Consider the following 21,469-nt stretch of genomic DNA (forward strand, 5'->3'; position numbering starts at 1 on the left):
TACCCCTAGTCCTAGTATGGAAGCTATGACTAGGGCGCTCTTGACACTCTCGGCCCTGACTGTGGGGGAGTATGTGTCTGTGTAGTCCTCTGGGTATTTTTGAGCAAAACCTTGGGCAACCAGTCTTGCTTTGTACAATACCTTATTATCTTCCAGTGGTTTAATCTTGAATACCCATTTAATCCCAATTGGTTTTTTATCATCCGGCGCTTTGGCTGGTGTGTACACTTGTAGGTCTTGAGGCTCTTCATCTCCCTTTCCATGGCCTGCTCCCACTTCTCTTTTTCTTCTTGAGGGAGCTTGAGAATTTCATTGTATGAGCTGGGGGTGATGTTGTTTGTCTGTATTCAGATGACGTAGTCCTCGAATCTCTTTGGTTTCTTATTTCTGTTTGCCCTGATTGGCCTGTCCGGTGATGCGTCTGTCTCATGTAGGCATTCGTCTTCTTTGTCTGTGAGTTTGTCGAAGCTTAGTGTGGGATGTCCTTCCTTCCATTCTTCAATCTTGAATCCTTGGTGTTTGGGTCTGAGAGCCTTGGTATCATCAACTTTGTCTGAGCCCTGGTCCCTTTCCTTCTGTTCGTGTCTGGATATGTCTCCCCCAAGGAAGATGGCGTTGGAGTGCAGTTTAGACCAGTTGGAGTGTTCATGAAAATCTGCTGATTTTGACACCACAAATTTGTTGTTGCTGTCTATGAATCTGAAGCCTTTCATTCCTGGCTTGTCCCTATGAACCTTAGTCTCTTGGAGACCTTGTCTCCTTTTCTCCTTAACTGTTGGGTATATGTACGTCTGCTGGAACGCCAAACACGTGAAGGTGTGCCAGGTTGGGCTTCCTTTTGTGCATCATCTCATATGGTGTCTTATCAATTACGCTGGACCATAACCTGTTTAATGTATAATTTGAGTAATGGAGGGCTTTTGACCAGAAGGCTTGGCCCATCCCTACATCTTCCAGAACACATCTCATCATGGTTTGTAGGATGCCATTTTTGTGTTCTACCATGCCGTTTTGGAAGGCCGAAAAAGGGGGGGAGGTGAAATGCAGTATGCCGCATTCCTTCAACCATTTGGAAAAGTCCCTAGACAAGAACTCGGAACCGCGGTCTGTCATTATCTGTTTGATCTTGGTGTTATATTGAACCTCCACCCTCTTATAGAACTCCTTGAATCTCTAGAATGCTTCGTTTTTGTGTTTAAGTGTGTATACAAAGCTGTAGCGGCTAAAATCGTCCACTATGGTTAAGAAAAACCTCTCTCTGTATCTAATAGATGGTCTCAGTGGCCCTACCAGGTCCATGTGTATTAATTGGAAGGCGGAGTTAGTAGTCTGCCCTGATTTCCTTGGCCTTGGCCTAGGTTTGATCTTTGAGTATTTACAGACAGAACACTCAAGGTAATTTTCACAACTCTTTATTTTCAATCCCTCAGTACATTCAAACATCTTTTTGACAACTGAGAAACTAATGTGGCCTAGTCTCCTATGGAGGAGGTGAGCGCAGTTATCGTGGACCGGTTTCCCTAGGGAAATCTTGGCACATATGGATGACTTAGAGCTGGTGGGCTTCTGGCTGACCCCCTCTGTTTCTCTGTCCTCCCTTCCTTCACTGGCCACGTTTGTGTTTACACACTGTTGGTCACCCTCGTTTGGCGTGAAGTATGGTAGGCCATCACGTATAGTTACTCCCCCAACGTTTTCTCCATTGCAGGACATGTGTACGCTACCTTCTCTGAGTACCACCTCAATGTTGGTGTCACAGCTTAACTTTATGGTAGCCAGTATGTTTTATGGTATATCAGGTACGAAAAGTACCCCCTCTATTTCTCCTATCCCTGGGATGTGTACGTTTCCTTTCCAATCACTCTGATGCTGCTCTGGTTGGCTACCTTTATTTCAAAATTCACCTCAGTGAAAGTGGTGAATAATTTATCATCGTATGTGGTGTGATTGGTGGCCCCTGAGTCTATGAGCCAAACGTTCCTCTTGTCTTCCTGACTGAGAGTTGGTTCCCCGTGCCTAAAGCCATAGACGGATCCTGTGTTACTGTCCCGGGAGCTGTCCCTGTGCTCTCTACCTCATCTGGGGTTGGGAGACCACCCACACCCTCGTTCCTGTGTGGGTCTGTCATCTGGAGATTGCCCCCTTTGGTACCTTCATCCGGGATCAGGCCTTCCCCTGCGCTCATTATAACCCCTGTCCCTAGTATTTCTGGGACAGTTCCTCTTAAAATGGTTCCTGGAACCAAATGAGAAGCATTCAGGGATGCTGTTTATTCTGTCCTGGAACTCGACCCTCTTTATGGGTCTGTAGTCTTTTCTGGACAGGTGGCGGTCCTTTCTTAAACTGTCTTCCACAATCAATTTGTTGGTGAGACTATCTAATGACATGTGTCCTATACTCAAGCTGTCTAGCTGCGTGACAAAGTTATCCCAGCTGGTGTCCAGTGAATTTATAATTATGCTCATCATGCTTTCCTCCGTGATGGCCTCACCCCTCTGCAGTAATTCAGCCCTGGTAGCATTGAGTTTTAATAAATGCTCACTCATGGACACCCCTGGTCTGAGCCTGGCTGAGTGAAAATCCCTCGATATTCTCATGGTGGTGGCCCTGCTTTTACTGTAGAATAAGCCATAGAGTTTCTGCATAACCTCATACACGGTCAGGTGGTTACCTATGCTGGGATACATGGTGGGTGATATACTCGCTAACAACAGACAAAACGCTTTGTGGTGCATACAATCAATCTCAAAAGACCATGGCTTATTGGGTGGCTTAGAAATTAGAAAAAGTACATTCTCCCTCATAAATACTATTTGGAGTTGTTGGCTCCACTCCAGGAGATTTTTCCCATCTAATTGGAGCTTGGGAAAGCCATTGGGTAAAGTCCCAGAATTGTGAGAACTGCTACTTACAAAAGGCAGCTGTCCATGGTCCTGGATATGAGGGAACTCACAGTAGGGGATTGGTATACAGGCTGACAGGTTAAAAAAGCAAGCATCTATTTTTTTTCCTCCATTTTCAACAGAGGCAAACTGGACATGCACAAAGCCGATTCTGTGCTGGGATCCATCAGGTGAGGAGCTCGCGGCTGCGGCTCCTGAAGTTAGGCCCAGACATGCCAGGTGAAGGTCGGACTCACCCCTGGGGGCCCGGAGCTGGGCAGTGGAAGTCCGGAACTGGTTCTGGGCTGCGGAATTGTCGTCGGTCGTCGACAGGAGGCCTGGAACACTTGCGTTTGCTGGATGGGGCCTCCAGAAGATCGGCTGGTCAGTGGTCCTGGCGAACGGCTCCGGTCTGCAGATGCTGGTTGCGGAGCGGGCCGAGAATCCTGGCGGAGGTCTCGGTGCTGGTGAGTAGTCCGCTTGGGCCCTGGGCCTCAGGTCTTGTGCCAGTTGATTTGTGGTGCGCCATGGGATTGGTGGGTTGAGGCGGGTGGCTGTGTCTTGTTGGTGGCCGGTGTTGTGTCCCTCTGGTGCATCACGGTCGGTGTCTCGGCTTCGGTGGGCACTTGGTTGTATCTTCGGGACTCAGGTGTCGTTCCAAGGCTGGGAGGAAGGCTGGGTGGCTTGTAAGAGGGGCCGAATGCCGCTGCGAGGGTCTCGATGGCCCTTTCTATTTCGAGCTCGGTAGGGGAGCTCCTGGCAACTAGTTTTTGTTTTTCTTCATTATTTTTGGGTGCTCCCTTATTTTTTTTGGATTCGGAGCTAGTTCGTGCCAAGAGGTTGTAATTCAGGCCTCCCATTGGCTGTTGATCATTCCAAGATGGCCACCACGAAAAGGGCACAAAAATGGATTTGGCTGCTTCTGGCGTGCCGGGTTGGGGTAGCTCTTCTCTTACCGCAGTGGTGGCTTTTGGGGTTGGTTCTGGTCCTTTGGTTGCTGCTCCACGGCTCTTGAGTAGGCTGGGGAGGTTCACGACGAGGTCCTCGTTAGATGCAGGCATCTCCATCATGTTAAGTATGGCTTGCCTGATGTCATCATTTATTTGTGATGCGTCTCTGCAGTCATCGTTTTCTTCTCCCTGCAGTTCTTCACAACTCGATGGCGTGCTCAAGTCTATGGTCCTAACCTTTCCAGTTGGGGTGATCTTCAGTATGGCTCTGGTGAGTGTTAGCTGCGCTGCCATCTGCCTGGTAAATGCTCTGGTGTTTACTCTCCTCTTCTTCGTTGAGTAAACAGCTTGCTCAGAAATCCATTCCTACTCTCACACGTTCCAAACTGTGTTCATCCTAAATTGCTAAAATTTTGTCGAGATTCTCAGTCATCCAGGTCATGGTTGCCCCAAAGCAGAGGTGAAATTTTCCTGGATCGGTCCGGTTTGCCCGAACCGGTAATAAAAAGTGTAAAAGAAAGAAAAGTTCCAAAGATCATGTGAGCGATGCGCAATCATCAGAAGGGTTTTTTTTTTTTTTTTTAATTTTCTAGTATTTTTTTACTACCAGTTCTCTAGAATCGGTACTAAAAATGCTTTAGAAAAGTAAAAAAAGAGGCTCCGATGATAAAACCTGTGGCATGTGATCGCCAGAGACTTTTTAAAAAAAACTTTTAAAAGCATTTTTTTACAACCTATTCGGATAAAAAGTAAAAGTAAAAAAAAAGGCTCTGAAGGTCATGCACCACAGCTGATCACAACTCTCTGCGCACTCTTCTACTTACACCACGCCTCCTTTTGGCATGCACTGTGTACGCACACACACACCCCTCACATTTGGTGCGTGGTGAGCACTGAGCATGCACGCGCACAGCACACCTTTGGTGCACAATGCTCATGCGCAGCCAGCGAACTGGTAGTGAACCAGTTCAGATTTCACCACTGCCCCAAAGGTGCTTTTTCAGGAGGCAACTGGACTTTCTTGTTTTTTCTTTTGAAGACGTTTTCAAAAGAAAAAAGGAAGAAAGAAAGAAAGTCCAGTTGCCTCCTGAAAAAGCACCTTTGGGACAACCATGACATGGATGACTGAGACTATCTACAGACTTATTTGACTGTGTGTTGTTGCCAGAGGGGGATATAGTTCTTTATTATCTTCTATGTTGCTTCTTTTTATAAATATAATTTTTATTAATATATTCTATACACTAATACACAAATAAAATATACAATCCTCCACCATGGTATAATATGATTACATTGTCCATAAGTATAAAGTCATTCCTTTATACATACATATTTGCCATCATATATATATATATATATATATATATATATATATATATATATATATATATATATATATATATATATATATATATTTGTTTTCTGAGGTTTTCGCGGGTGTTTGTATGTAGGTCTTTGGTTATTCGGGTTTTCTCCCGCGTAAAATTGGAGGTTTCTTGGCGACGTTTCGACGAAGTCTCATTCGTCATCTTCAGGCTGGTGTTCTCGGCTTCGTGCTTCCAGGAGCAATGTGAGATCGCAGCTGTCTCTTCCTTTTAACTGCTAGTGGGGGTGTGAGCTGATTGGGTGGGAACTTGGCTGTGTTCTGATTGGTTAGGGGCTTGGCTGTGCTCTGATTGGCTGGGGGGTTGGTTGTGCTCTGATTGGCTGGGGGTGTGTTCTGTTTGGGTGGGGGCTTGGTTGTGCTCAGCTTAGTCTGAGTTGCAGGGGGATTTGAGCTGGTGAGCTGCGTTGTTGTTGTTTGGCTTCGTGTTTGTGGCCGTGCGAGCTCTTCATGGTGGGTGTCAGTCTGCTTCATGTATGGATTGGAGGGGTTTAAAGTGGTTAGTGATGCAGCTGCGGTCTGGCTTCTGGTCCTTGGTCGTGGCTCATTATCAGTGTGGGTTTGAGTCTGCTTTCTGCGTGGATGTGTGGTGGTGACATCCTGTGTGGCTCTCGTGAGTGTGGGTCTGGTGTCATTCGTCGTGTTAGGGACTCGTTTGTCAATAAGGGCGGGTTTCCAAATGGCTGGTAGGTGGGAGGTATCGTCTCGTTTGTTCATGCTGTGTGGGCGTTTTTCTATCTCGATGGCTTCTCTGATTATTCTGTTGTTAAAGTGTTCAGTTTTGGCGATAGTTCTGGTCTTTTTAAAGTCAATATCATGTCCTGTGGCTTTAAGGTGTTGGACCAGGGAAGAAGTTGGTTCCTCTTTTCTGACTGAGTTCTTGTGTTCTTCTATGTGTGCACTTATTCGTCTGTTGGTTTGTCCGATGTATGTGGTGGGGCAGGCGGTGCATGGGATTTCATATACTCCTTGATTTTCTAACTCAATTTTGTCTTTGGGGTTCCTTAGGATGGTGGATATTTTTCGGTTTGTGCAGAATGCTGTCTTGATGTTATGTTTGTGGAGGATTTTGCTTATTCTGTCTGTGGTGCCTTTTATGTATGGGAGGAGGGCTTTGCCGTTTTCTTGTTCTCTGTCTTGGATTTTAGTGGGGGTTTCTTTTTGGATTAGGTTGGTGATCTTATTTCTTTGGAATCCATTGGATGTTAGTACATTGGTGAGAGTGTGTAGTTCGGTTTTTAAGTGTTGTTCGTCAGCTAAGCGTTTTGTTCGTCAGCTAAGCGTTTTGTTTGACGAACAACACTTAAAAACCGAACTACACACTCTCACCAATGTACTAACATCCAATGGATTCCAAAGAAATAAGATCACCAACCTAATCCAAAAAGAAACCCCCACTAAAATCCAAGACAGAGAACAAGAAAACGGCAAAGCCCTCCTCCCATACATAAAAGGCACCACAGACAGAATAAGCAAAATCCTCCACAAACATAACATCAAGACAGCATTCTGCACAAACCGAAAAATATCCACCATCCTAAGGAACCCCAAAGACAAAATTGAGTTAGAAAATCAAGGAGTATATGAAATCCCATGCACCGCCTGCCCCACCACATACATCGGACAAACCAACAGACGAATAAGTGCACGCATAGAAGAACACAAGAACTCAGTCAGAAAAGAGGAACCAACTTCTTCCCTGGTCCAACACCTTAAAGCCACAGGACATGATATTGACTTTAAAAAGACCAGAACTATCGCCAAAACTGAACACTTTAACAACAGAATAATCAGAGAAGCCATCGAGATAGAAAAACGCCCACACAGCATGAACAAACGAGACGATACCTCCCGCCTACCAGCCATTTGGAAACCCGCCCTTATTGACAAACGAGTCCCTAACACGACGAATGACACCAGACCCACACTCACGAGAGCCACACAGGATGTCACCACCACACATCCACGCAGAAAGCAGACTCAAACCCACACTGATAATGAGCCACGACCAAGGACCAGAAGCCAGACCGCAGCTGCATCACTAACCACTTTAAACCCCTCCAATCCATACATGAAGCAGACTGACACCCACCATGAAGAGCTCGCACGGCCACAAACACGAAGCCAAACAACAACAACGCAGCTCACCAGCTCAAATCCCCCTGCAACTCAGACTAAGCTGAGCACAACCAAGCCCCCACCCAAACAGAACACACCCCCAGCCAATCAGAGCACAACCAACCCCCCAGCCAATCAGAGCACAGCCAAGCCCCTAACCAATCAGAACACAGCCAAGTTCCCACCCAATCAGCTCACACCCCCACTAGCAGTTAAAAGGAAGAGACAGCTGCGATCTCACATTGCTCCTGGAAGCACGAAGCCGAGAACACCAGCCTGAAGATGACGAATGAGACTTCGTCGAAACGTCGCCAAGAAACCTCCAATTTTACGCGGGAGAAAACCCGAATAACCAAAGACCTATATATATATATATATATATACACATCATCATATATCTATTCTATCCCACCTTTTCTGGACCCAATCGTACCATACTTTCCAACTGTTATAAAATTCTGAATCTTTTTTACCATTGATCAATCTAGTTAATCTATCTGATTCCGCACACTCATTAATTTTATATATTATTTTCAAATCTATCGGTAAGTATTGATTTTTCCGCTCCTGCGCATACGCTAATCTTGCTGCAGTGATAATGTGAATCAACAAGAACCATATATCTGATTTAACATTCAAAGGTTTTGCCCCCAATAGGAAAATCTCAGGTCTTAATTCCAAATTAATCTGTGTAATTTCCAAAATCCATTGCCGTATTTTTTTCCAATATTTAACTGCCTGCGGGCAGGTCCACCATTGGTGAAAATAGGTTCCATTACTGTAACCGCACTTCCAACAGCAGGCAGATGTCCCGGGAAACATTTTAGCTAATCTGGCCAGGGGGAGATGCCACCGGTAGACCATTTTATATATGTTTTCTTTATATGAGGAGGCCATGGTTAATTTCATATTTTTCAACCAAATCTGTTCCCATTGTTGGAAGTCAAGGGGATATCTAAAATTTCGCCCCCATGCTATCATACAATCCTTCACTACATCCTGTCCTATCTGCAGAGACAATAAATATGCATAACATTTAGATAATATCCCTTTCCCTCCTTCTAATAAGATCTTATCCAATTCTTGTCTTTTACGGTAGATTCCTTCACTATATAAATCTTTTTTATACCTGGAGTGCACTTGAGAATAAGACCACCAGTCTATCTTATATCCTTGAAGAGTTAATAATTCTCGTGACTTCGGATTACCCTGAACATCTAAGAAACCTACATACGTCAAGGTTTTCTCCCCTTTATACAATGTCGGGTAAATCTGAGCTTCCTGCGCCGAAATCCAACATGGAACTTTTGAATATACTCTTCTTCTAACCTTTTCCCAAGTATACCCAAGTGTCCTACGTAAATAGTGATCATCAAAGTGTCTAGGGTGGCCGGATGCTCCCGGCCACAGAAAATAGTGCCAGTCATGTTGAAGACCGGCTCCCTCAAATGTCAAAAGTCGTCTCTTTTGTAGGACCATCCATTCTTTCACCCAAATCAAGTTCGCTGCTTGGTGATAGAGCTCCCAATTTGGGAGTCCAAATCCTCCTCTATTTTTGGGTTCTTGTAACATTTTAAGTCTAATCCGCGGCCTCTTTCCCTGCCAGATAAATTTAGATATACTCCTATCCAAATTTGTAAAAAACTGGATAGGAAACTGCAAATATTGGACATGATTTGACTCAGTATCTCTAATCTTCTAACACAAGAACTGGATTCTCAATGTCTTTCTATCTTGGGGTGTTGAAAGACAGAAGTTGTTTAATTAAAGAATATTGGAGAATGATTGCAAATGCAGCAGCATGAACATTTCTTTTCAAATTGGCAACTATAATAAATCTTAGTGTTTGGGATACTCCTCCATCAATCCTCTGTGTCAGAATTAAGGACTTTTATATGTCTTCTATGGATAGCAAACATCCTTCTGTCTTTTTTCTTGTGAGCAATTTCTCAAAGGCAGAAATATTACATGATGTGCTAATTCCTCTTTATCAGATGCACCCTGTGGTTGAGGTCAGGTCTGAGAACAATGATGTAGCACTTTGGCAAGAATATGCATCCCAGTAATGCAGCGCTGGAGGACAAGATGGAGAAGACCTCCACAGCTACCATGGCTTTGCCTTTTGTGCTCAGATAGGCTGGAAAGAAGGAGATCCACACACTGCAGAAGGCCAACATGCTGAAGGTGATGAACTTGGCTTCATTAAAGATGTCAGGTAATTTACGGGCAAGGAAAGCCACAATAAAGCTGCCGATGGCCAAGATACCCATGTAGCCCAAGACACAGTAGAAGAAGAAAGCTGACCCCTCATTGCACTGTAAAATCATTTCCTGGAGCTCTGAGTGCATATCCAACTCAGGGAATGGAGGTGATGTTGACAACCAAAGAACACAAATACATACTTCGACAATAGAACAGGAAAGAACAACAGAAAAAGCCAATCTTTTCCCCACCCACTTCCTCATCTGTGATCCAGGTTTAGTGGCCATGAAAGCCACAACCACAGTGATGGTTTTGGCCAGTACACTAGAAATGGCCACTGAGAAGGTGATGCCAAAAGTTGGCTGTCGGAGAAGGCAGGTCACCTTGTCAGGTTGGCTGAGAAAGAACAAAGAGGAGAGGAAACAGAACAAAAGAGAGACAAGGATGGTGTAGGTGAGGGAACGATTGTTGGCTTTGACAATGGGAGTATCCCTGTGCATAATAAAAGTTCCAAGTACCCAAGAAGTCAAGAAGAAGAAACAAAGAGCTGCTGAGGATAAACCAATTCCTAAGGTTTCTTGAAAAGTTAGAAAGACCAGCAATTTCAAGATACAGCCTTTCTTTTCTTTATTTGGATAATGATCTTCTGAACATTCAGAACAGTCATCCATATCTGAAAGAAAAGGCAAGTGTTTATACATTTTATATTTTAGAAACATTTTAAATTTCTTAAAATTTAGAGCATTTTGACTTTTCCTGTTTTTCAAAAAACACAAAGAAAAAATCTGAGGGGAGATATAAGAGTTTAGATCTTATGGAAAACTTTATATTCAGAACAAAAGATTGTGATTCACAAGTATAGAAATGAATATTTCTATACTTGTGAATATTTGTTTACACTAAAGTAGTGTATTATAGTTTGCTTAGGTCTATTCAATGAAAATTTGCTGGAATGCCTAACCTACCCTTTTCATTTGAAATCTTCCCTTCTGGGCAAGGAACACAGTTGTAGCAACAGAACTGCTTTCCTTCCAATCCTTTCTTCCAGTATCCAGGGTAGCAAGGGTCATTACATTGAGAAAAGGGAATAACCTGGTGATAAATATAAATGATTTTGTAAGGGGAAATTTTTAAGCAGTTTATAACGTTCTCATTCATGGTAGTGAGAAGAATATTTGAATTCCTGACTTCTGGCTGATATCGCAGCAATATTGGACATGAGAAGGGGGTCTCCGAGCTCCCACACCAAGTTCTCCACATTAAAGGGCTCTGAAAGGAGAGAAAGCCACCCTGGAGGGGTGGTGAAATAAAGAGGGGCACCCTGCAGGTCGCAGAGAGTCGCAATCTCTCCTGTTGAGAGCGCCATCTACTGACAAAGGAAAACATACTATATTCTACAACCCTGGGAAAATTTTCGATTAGAAAAATAAACAACATTTATTTGGAAAACTGTGGTGATATTTACTGTTCTATACTTATTTACCTTATGACTATGGGCGGTGCAATGGTGAGAACAAGGAAGATACCTAAGTAAAGCAATTTTTGAATGTTAAGATATATGATTAAGGTTATAGAGGGGACATAAGAGATATTTGGAGAGTTCCCTGGACTACCTGAACATCTGAATGAATAATCCTGGGATATAAAAGAACTGTGACTAAAGTATTCTTTGAAGATCAACATTAGGCCTGAATATATATATGGTTGTTGAACTATTGAGTAAAAGTGGACCTTATTAAAATAAGACAAGATGCTCCATATGGGGGAAATGAGTGGAAGTTCAAGGGAAATATTGTTGATGTTCAAAAGCATTAAGTACTCTATGACAAAGAACTTCAGGGAGATAACCAATTTAATGCAAAGCATAGATGGGAAAATAGAAAAGATTCTACAAGGGAGAATGAATAAAGACCAAGATGCCCAGGAGAGGGAGGAGACAAGAGAAAGAATGGAGGAAAAGACAGAACAGATAAATCAACAAGCAAAACAAGAAGAGAAGATAATAAAGACTATAATGATGAATGAAACAAATCAGGGGGAAAGTATTTTAAGAGATTTCAAAATGGAATGGGAAGATACCATTGAAAAAGAGATAGGAATTTGGGCAAATATCCTGGAGGCTTGGCAGCATAAGAGGATAGAGATGGAGGAATATAGAAAGAGTAAACAGAAACAGTCGAAACAGTAAAAATGCAGAGGTAGATAGAGACAAAGATCCAAGAGAGGAGTATGGGAGGTATGTCAAAAAACAAATAAGAATTGAAATATTAAAATGGGCAAGAGATGGATAGAAAGGAAAGGGGTTTCCATGTTCCCCCCTTCTTTCTTTAATATAATGGGGGCCTGATTAAAAGTTATTTATTTATTTTTTTATTGGTTTGATTTATATGCCATCCTTCTCCAGAGACTCAGGGCAAGCTTACAATGCGTTAAGCAATCACCTTCATACTTTTGTATATACCTGCTTAGTAGGGCTTTTGGCCCTCCCTAAGCGGTGTTCTTTTTTATACAAAGTCAGCTTATTGCCCCCACAATCCGGCTCCTCATTTTACCTACCTCGGAAGGGTGGAAGGCTGAGTCAACCTTGAACCTGGTGACATTTGAACTCGCAGTAAATGCAGGCAGCTGGCAGCTAAGTGCTACTTTAACAGCACTTTAGTCCGCTGCTCCACCAAGGCTCTTTTTCTTCTTATACTTCTTATAATAGAAGTAGAGGTAGAAATAAAGATACATGTGTTATAAAATGAATAAATGGGCAGAAGATTAGAGGTTGAAAGATGGATTTAATATGTATGTATAAATAATATGGTGATTGTTGTCCGGATGGAGTAAGGGGGTTAGATTTTAATACAATACTAGGATTAGTAAAATTGGCCTGATTAAATAGAATAAATTAAAGAATTAAATGGCAAGATTAGAGGTTGAAAGAGAGTATTATTATTATGCATGCTTAAACAATGGTGTAATTGGCATTAGAATGATACATTGAAATACTGAATAATTTCATAATAAAGGTTTATATCTTAATACAAATAGTAAAATAGTATCAAATAATACTGAGTCCACACCTGGTTAAAAGCTGGGTGCCACACAATCAGCTCTTCATCAATGATTAATTCCTTCGTATGGGGAATATGAGGACCCATCTTTCCAACTCTAACTCTCTGAAAGGATCCGTTTGGAAAAGTGATCAAGTTGGTGATGTCGAAACCACCTGTTGCTTCCCCTTTCTCATTCAGGAACACTCTGTCCCCAGCTGAATTGTTAAAAGAAATGCCTTGAAGAAATGAATGGAGCTACTTGAAAGAGAATGGAAGAGAGGGGGGGGGGAGAGAGAGAGAGAGAGGGAGAGGGAGTTGGAAGGATAATAATGAAGAAGTGGCCAATATATTAAACTTTTACTTACTCATTTTTCACATTGCTCTAACAAATATCAAATAAGTACACGTAGAATATAGATAATCTATATTTCAGAGAAAGACACAGGTCTGTTCTAGTATTACTTTAATGTTACTTCCAGGGGAAAAAGGACGGATACAACATCATCTATCTCCCATCTACAACAGAGTCCTTACAAAAGTTCCAAGAAGAAAGTACACCCATTTGTACCACACAGGTAATCCTGATGACTCAGATAAACCTCCAGGTGACCTTAACGACTCGCTAAAAGAATGTAAATGACCGCTTGTCTGCAAGGAGTATAAATCCTTCCATTCCCCACCATTCAATCAGAGCTGAAGAAGTTTCTTGGATGAGAAGTGAAACGTCTCCAAAGAAAATCCAGAAAGTCCAGTTGCCTCTTGAAAAAGCATCTTTGGGACACTTATACCACTTCCCTGTGCTTTACAATAATAAATAAATAACTTTATTGTCATTGTATGTGTATACATGGTACACCGATTCACATAACACCCAAAGACCAGGTCCAACACATATAACAATCTCCAAACACACTCCCACCCACCACAATTCCCAACCCCTAAACCACCCAAACATCCACACAACAGACCAAGTAATACTGTCCAACAGCTCACTGATGGTGGCCCTTTAGTTCATTGTTGAGTGCAATTATAGCTGTGGGAGAAAAACTATTCAGAAAATGTGTGGTCCAAGTTTTAATTGTTCTGTATCTTCTGCCAGAAGGCAACAGTCCTAAAAGATTGTAAGCAGGATGGGAAGAGTCTCTGAGAATGTTTTGCAACTTTCTCAAACATCGAGATTTGAAGATGTCATCCAGGGCTGGTAGCTGGAGTCCGATGATATTCTGGGCAGTTTTAATGATTCCCTGTAGAGCTTTTTTGTCTGCTACAGAGCTGCTCCCATTCCATGCAAGAATGCCATATGTCAGGATACTCTCATGATGCTGCGATAGTAGGACAGAAGTAGATGCTGAGATAGATTTCTCTTCCTGAGCATTCTCAGGAAGTACAGCCTCTTCTGTGCCTTCTTCACAACCCTCTCTAAGCAATTTACATTGTCAACATATTGCTGACTCCTCATTTTACCAACTTCAGAAGGATGGAAGGTTGAATCAAACTTGAGCCGGTGGGACTCAAAATGCTGAACTGCTGGCAACCAGCAGTCAGCACAATTAGCTGCAGTACTACTTTATAACCACTGTGCCACCATGGCTCTGGTGAGAATTATTATTCACAATCTAATAAGTAAAATGATACGTCTACATGACATGAAAATATTCACGGGGGGGGGTGGTGGCACAAAAAGAAGAAAGACTGCCTTCAGACACAATGCAATTGAATTCTTCTTGGAATCAGATTGGATATATTCACAAGACAGGCCAATTCTATGTGGAGGTGAAAAGTTATTTATACAATGAAAATTGATGCATACAGTAAATCCCATTAACTATACTGAAATTAGTAAGGACACAGTTTATGTTCATCCTCTTATTTTATAAAACTAATAGCTTTGTTTCCTCAGTTTCTCTATTGAGTTGTAGCCATAGACCAGGGTAAATAAACTATATTAGATTGTGGATGATAGTGGATAATCATTGAAATACATGATAGGTGTGGAAAGATTACCTGCCAAGGCAGCAGATTTGGAAATTCAACCCTTTGAATCTCTCTTGGTTGGGATTTTGATCTCACTGCCTTATGCAAAGAATGTGCCACTGCATAAACAGCATTGTAGATACTGTAGGTTTGGCCAGTCATCTGAAATTCAAACAGAGCACTAGGTAGATTCTCCAAATTCTCTTCTCCAGTACAAGTTTCATTCATCGTTGAAGATAATTCTGTATTTGAAAATGAACAATTGAACAATTGCTCCCAAACCTCTTGAAGAAATGCATCTTTGTGGGTTGAAGGTTTGATGACTTGAAGAAATTCTTTGAAGCCTTGAATATCTCTTGTATGCACAGTAAAGGAAAGAGCCCCATGGAACATCTGGAGAGCCCAACTCCTTTGAGTTCCCAGCAGAATGAAATCAATTGGATTCATCAGGATCCAAACCTTCTTACATAATGCATGCTCTTTATTTTCAGGATCACGTAGAAACATGACAGTTCTGAGCCACACTATTGTCAATGTTTCTCCATAGACCAGAAAAGCATTTGCTTTTGGATCTATCAATTTATCAGAAATAATTGATATTGAATCGAACAATTGGGACACATCTTCCAAGTGGATATGTTGTGGAATTTTTTCTGTGAAAGCTAAACAGACTCCGTTCTGTGAAAGCAACGGCTGCAGTTTCTGCAAAAAACATTCTTCCTTATTTTCAGAAGCAAAGAGTCCAATCCACGTCCATCCAAAATGGAGAAGAAGTTGAATAAGTCCAGCGTACTGATGCTCCTCTTTTGGGACCATGCAATAAAGTGGAAATAACTCAGTAATCTGAAAGTCTTCTTTGGCAAAGGAACCATAAGTCAACTAAAGATACAAAAAAGAGAAATTTGTTCTTCATGAAAATCATGGGACAAATGAGAAGACTGCTTGTTAGAAATTTAATGAAGGTCTCCCTATATTGAACATTTGTCTAATTCAGTGTAGTGTCAGCGTTCCAAAGAGCCTAATTTGGAACGCTGACATGTAGATTATTAGAATTCTGATGAAAAAGAGAAGCAACTAAAACCCCAAGATGAAATATTGTCTCATCTGAAATATAACTAGATTACAACCACACTCAGTTTCCTAATACAAAGTTCCAGTATGTTCATCCTTTTAGAACATCTGGAATATTGCTAAATATCTGAGCTTGTGAACTTTTCTCAGCCTAAGGAAAAGATTTTTAAGAGCTAGACTTACTGGACTACCTTCTTCCCTTCTTTGTAGCAGATAAAGTTAGATACTTGTACACGAAAGACTATGCCCATGAGATTCTGGAGGAATAGAAAGGATTAATCATGTCTTCCTTTACTACAATTATTATAGAGATATCCAAAAGAGTTCAGTTACAGGAATTGGGTATTTCTAGTGTGATAAAAAGAAGGACTAGGGGAGGCATGACAGCAATAGTGAAACATTTGAGGGGCATCTACAAAGAAGAGCTAGACTTACTGGATTACCTTCTTCCATTATTTGTAGCAGATAAAATAAAATACTTATAGATGAAAGAGTATGCCCATGAGATTCTGGGTTAATTATGTCTTCATTTACTGCAATTATGATAGAGATCTCCAAAAGTACCACGTAGGCCCAATCCTTCAACAATTTCAAAGAAAATCAGATGAGTTTTAAATTCAGTTATTACTATCAGACCCAACCAAGAGATACCAAAGAGAGTTGTGGTCTATTATCAGGTGGCTTGGTGGAATCTGGAGCTGAGTTGAGGGCAGCAGTGAAAATGTTGGCTAGCTTTGAGTTGGGAATGGGCAGGAAGTGGCTGAAAGGAGATCTTCCCTAAAACCATGAGATATGATAGCAGTGTTCCCATATATGAGGGGCTCCTACAAAGACGAGGTGGTCAAACTATTTTGCAAAGCACCAGAAGACAAGACAAGAAACAATGGATGGAAACTAATCAAGGAGAGAAGCAGCCTAAAAATAAGGAGAAATTTCCTAACTGTGAAAACAATTAACCAATGGAGCAACTTGCCTTCAGACATTGTGGGTGCTCCACCACTGGAGGCTTTCAAAAAGAGACTGGTAGTGATTTATATGAAATGGTATAGGATCCCCTTCTCAAAGAGGGGGTAGAACTAGAATATCCCCAAGAAACCTTGCCACTCTATTATTCTATGTTCTGTCTTCTACGTGCTAGCCGGCCTTTTCTATCCTCCTCTTGATACAGCTCCAGATTCCACCACAGATAGTGGTCAAATCATAGGTGACCTTCTCAAATAAGATAAATTTTGTACTGTAATTTATGATTTAAATTTAAATTTTCTAATCTATGATTGTAATAAAAGATTTAGATTTTCTGGACTGATTTTTTTTGAGCCAACATTTTGAGTTGTGTGAACAATTGTAGAAGGGAGAGCAAAGAGAGCAAAACTGAAGTCCTGCAGAAAGGAATGGCAAAATACTAACTAATCCAACAGCACCAATCTGTCAACAATTGCTAAGAAAAACAGTTTAGTTTTACACTAAACTATTTTTATCATACAAAAGGAAAATTAAGTAAGTAGAGTTGCAGCCTATTGCTGGTTGGCTGTCAAAACACCTCTATGATTGTAAGGTTTTGATTTCATTGGATTACCTTGAGCCAGTCTATTGAGTTGTGGGGAAAACAGATGAGGGGTGATAATAGTGTATTTAATTGAATTTCTATAGAAAGGTATGGCAAACAACTAGCATCTACTATTAATTACAAAAGACTTTCTCTCTCACTCCACCCCAAACTACCTGTGGAATTTTGTAGACATGTATACTTTCTGCCATAAAGGATGATGTATCAGGACTTAGTCCCCCAATGATGGCTATGAGATTCTTCTGGCTATCACATTTGTAGTTTGGGACAAATTCCTGGGATTTGAAAAGCAGGTCCAGAGTGGTGTGATAGGTCATCCTTGGGTTGTTGTAACTGTCATAGATGTGGAACCCAAGAGTGATGTTAGGTAAAATCTGGGAGTCCTCATTGATCTCCTTCACAGCAAAGGCCAAGGTGAGGGCATGCTGGTAGAATTTGGTTATTACACTGCAAATAGTTTAAACAAAATAAATTGACAATTCTTTTATGGTGAAACCATTAATATATGAGTAGTAACCACTTCTGTCTCTTTTGTAAGTGAGAAGATGGGAGTCTTCGTAAAAACACTCAATAATTTGTATAGTTTTCAACTATGTACAGTGTTTCCATGATTTGCCACAAATAAGTAGAGAACAATGTTGTGATTTTTTTTCAAGCTCTCACATTTATTTCTATCAGTTTGGCACAAAATCGAATACAACCAGCAAGTATCACTCTTTTAATACATGTAAGTTATGCAAGGAGTGACTGCACAGACTAGATACTTTTAATGATTTTACACTCCCTAAATGTTCTCCAAAAGACTTCTTGTTAGACTTAATACAGTGAAAAGAAAATGATGATTAATACATGTAAGTTATGCAAGGAGTGACTGCATAGACTAAATAATTATATTCCTTAAATATTGTCCAAAAGAATGCTTGCAGAATAGTTTCAGACATTTTATGAGTAAGATTTTAACACAATGAAAATGATTTGTTTTCCCACAATCTGATCACTTTGAAGCAAGAGTAAGTTGATATAAAAAACCATGCATTTATTCTCAAAGAGCTATTAGTCATACAAACCATAAAATTAGAAAATGAATGGAAAGACAAAAAATCCTTACAGTGGTAACTCATAAGGTATTAGAGAAGGATGTTCTTTAAATTCAATTTCAAAAAAGGTATGAATTATCTGAGACACCATCCCACCCACGATGAGATCACCAGGCTGGTACCACTCATGGGGAATCAGGAAAGCATCACTCGCAGGGCAGCTCAGAGTAACTGCTTTCTCCACCAAGAGCATCAGAAGGAAAAACATCTTCAGGCATCTGTCATAGTGAAAATATTTGTGTCTCCTGTCCATAAGGAAGTTTGTATTTCAGTGGTTCATTCAATGATTGAGCCAAGGTTGATATCTGTCAATGCACCTAATCAGAAATCCCATCATTTTCTATTTGAAGTTCCATGTGTGTGCAAATTTTATACTGACTGTCACTAGGATTGAACAGATGTTCTGGAAAAGAATAAACTTGTAGCAATGAATATGACGGAGTCATTATTATCCCTTTGTGACAAACTCCCTGGGGTTCAAGAGTTACTTTATAACCAGATTGATACCTTAATTGTTGCTGAATTTAAATGCATAATTCTTGATGTTTTGGCCTAGGTAAAAAAATAATAATATGTTGATTCCTGTAGGAAATAATTATTTTGTTTTTGGTGAGAGAATAAGTAATTCAAGTGATGGTTCAACTTTTATTTTCCAAATGGGCAAATACTAATAAAAATTATCTAAGGGACATTGGCAATTAAAAATAGTCTTAAGTGTTGAAATTCATGTTTACATGAATCCCATTTTCCCATTTTCCATATAAAATGAATAGAATTGTTCGGCAGAGAAGAGGAAATATTTTTTACATGTTTAAGGACTGAAGAGATAGCCAATAATTTCTTTGGAGGTTTTATCCACATTTTCAGTCCAAGAATGTTGAAGAATGAAAAGATGAGAACATTAATGCTGATATTTGGAAAGTAGCATTAGCCATTGGCTCGAGTTTAATAATCTACCCCTCCAAATCTTTATTTATTTACTTACTTATTTTATTTGCGTTCTGACTTCTATTATTTTTACAAATAACTCAAGGCAGAGAAGATATCAAACATACCTTCCTCCTCCTATTATAGTGTATGATAGATATGATATGGTATATGATATGATATGATATGATATGATATGATATGATGTGATGTGATGTGATGTGATGTGATGTGATGTGATACGATAGATATCATAAGATAGGATAGGATAGATATGATATCAGTTTTCCAATATCTAAAGAGTTGCCACAAAGAAGAGGGGGTCATCTCAGGGGTGGGCTTTAAAATAAATTTTTAGCAAGGAGTTCTTTGCCAGGTTGCTGGGTGGGCATAGCCATGGTGGAGGTGGCCTAGTCAGTATCCACCACCACGGCGGAGGGACCATTTCTGGTCTTCCCAAACTTCTGGTAGGCCCATTTTTGCCCTCCTTGAGACTCCGTGCATGCCCTGCACTTACCTGCATCCAAAAGAGGCTGCATGCGGTGGGTGGGACAGGGCCAGCTAGGAGTGGGGTTTGGGGGTTCTCCGAGTTGCACAGAAACTTAGCTAGAGGTTCTCCTGAACCCCTTCGAAACCTCAGCAGCCCACCCCTGGGTCAACCTATTCTCCAAAGCACTTGAAGGCAGGACACAAAGCAATAGATGGAAAATAATCAAGGAGAGAATCAACCTAGAACTAAGGAAAAATTTCCTGATAGTGAAAATAATTAATAAGTGGGAGGACCTGCCTCCAGAAGCTCTGAGTGCTCCATCACTGGAGGTTTTTAAGGAGAGATTGGACAACTGTTTGTCTGAAATGGTATAGGACATTTTGCTGGAGCAGGGGATGGCACTAGAAGACCTCCAAGGTCCCTTCTAACACTGTTATTCTGTTATTCTTATTTTCCTCACCAAATCAAAAAGGTGGGTTGGGCTGAGAGAGATTGACTGACTCAAAGTTACACCAGTAGGCTTTCATGGCTAAGGTGAGCCTTGAACTCATAACCTTCTGCTTTCTAACCTGATGCATAAATCACTAGACCAAACTGACTCTCATATCTGAATCTGGCTTTGAAGTCAAATATTTCATTTATGAGTGAATGGAGTAATCTTTTTTGAGCAGGGAAGTCCAAAGCCACCAACCAGAGTAGGGGATATTGAACTGATACTCAAAGAAAAGAAAAATCGTGGTTGCTGGGTGTGACTTTCACAATTTCCAGGGCCCTGTTTCAGTACATTGTGTGTTCCTCAGGGAATCCTGATCTTCATGTATGTTGTCACACAAGAACACTTGAATGTCTTCTCTGAAACTTTCATTGCTATCTGATGAAATTATAGTCTGCAATATATTTCCTGAGTGCTGGTTCCTTTATTGTTGGTTGTCCCAAAAGTGATTTTCCAAAAGGAAACTGGACTGGGCATAGAAGCTCTATAACATTCACATTTCAAAGACCCTACACTTATCCAAAAAGGATATCCCCCTGATACCATGTTAAATATATCTTCATAAAATGCAATTCCCTTTTTACTATATTTATGAAGTCATTTATAAATAGACAATAGAAAAACCATGAAAATGTCCCTTAAGGAGGTACATTTGGTGGGACAGAGAAGAAGGGCCTACTCCGTGGTGGCTCTAATCCTCTGGAATACCATTCCTTCAAAAATGAGACTGGCCCCCACTTGGACAGTCTTACGTAAGGCCCTGGAGGCCTGGTTTTGCTCGCAGGCGTAGGGAGCCCATCAAATGGCTTATTTGACTGTGTGTTGTTGCCAGAGGGGAATATAGTCTTTTTTTTTCTTTATTGTGTTTTAATGCTTGTAAACTGACTAGAGTCACTGTGAGAAAGTAGGCAGCTATATAAATTTTCTACATAAATAAATAAGTAAACTGCAAACATTGAACATGATTTGATTCAATATCTCTAATCTTCTAATACGACAACTGAATTCTCAATGTCTTTCAATCTTCGGGTGTTGAAAGAAGGATGGTGTTTAATTAAAGTATCTTGGAGAATGATTGCAATAAGCATTCTTTTGCAATTGGCAACTATAATAAACCTTAGTTGTCAGGATAATCCTCCATCAATCCTCTCTTGTCAGAATTAAGGACTTCTATATGTCTCCTATGGATAGCAACCAATCCTTCTCAGTTTCTTTGTGAGCAATTTCTCAAAGCCAGAAATATTACACCAAGTGTTAATTCCTCTTTATC

The 21,469-nt window shown here is 40.9% G+C and overlaps 1 protein-coding gene across 1 annotated transcript in view; it reads right to left on the reverse strand.

The window, feature by feature from the left end:
• Positions 1-9,313: 9,313 nt before the first annotated feature.
• LOC139324801 (vomeronasal type-2 receptor 26-like) overlaps positions 9,314-21,469 on the reverse strand; it is a 16,224-nt gene continuing 4,068 nt past the window's right edge. The window contains exons 4-7 of the mRNA XM_070954550.1: positions 16,061-16,204; positions 14,585-15,433; positions 10,505-10,631; positions 9,314-10,212 (exon numbers count right to left, since the gene is read on the reverse strand). Coding sequence (XP_070810651.1) covers positions 9,314-10,212; positions 10,505-10,631; positions 14,585-15,433; positions 16,061-16,204 — 2,019 coding nt within the window. The remainder of the gene's footprint in view (positions 10,213-10,504; positions 10,632-14,584; positions 15,434-16,060; positions 16,205-21,469) is intronic.

Source organism: Pituophis catenifer, unplaced genomic scaffold (genome assembly GCF_029215685.1).
Source record: "Pituophis catenifer annectens isolate HBS135680 unplaced genomic scaffold, rPitCat1.0.hap2 SCAF_15, whole genome shotgun sequence".
NCBI lineage: Eukaryota > Metazoa > Chordata > Lepidosauria > Squamata > Colubridae > Pituophis > Pituophis catenifer.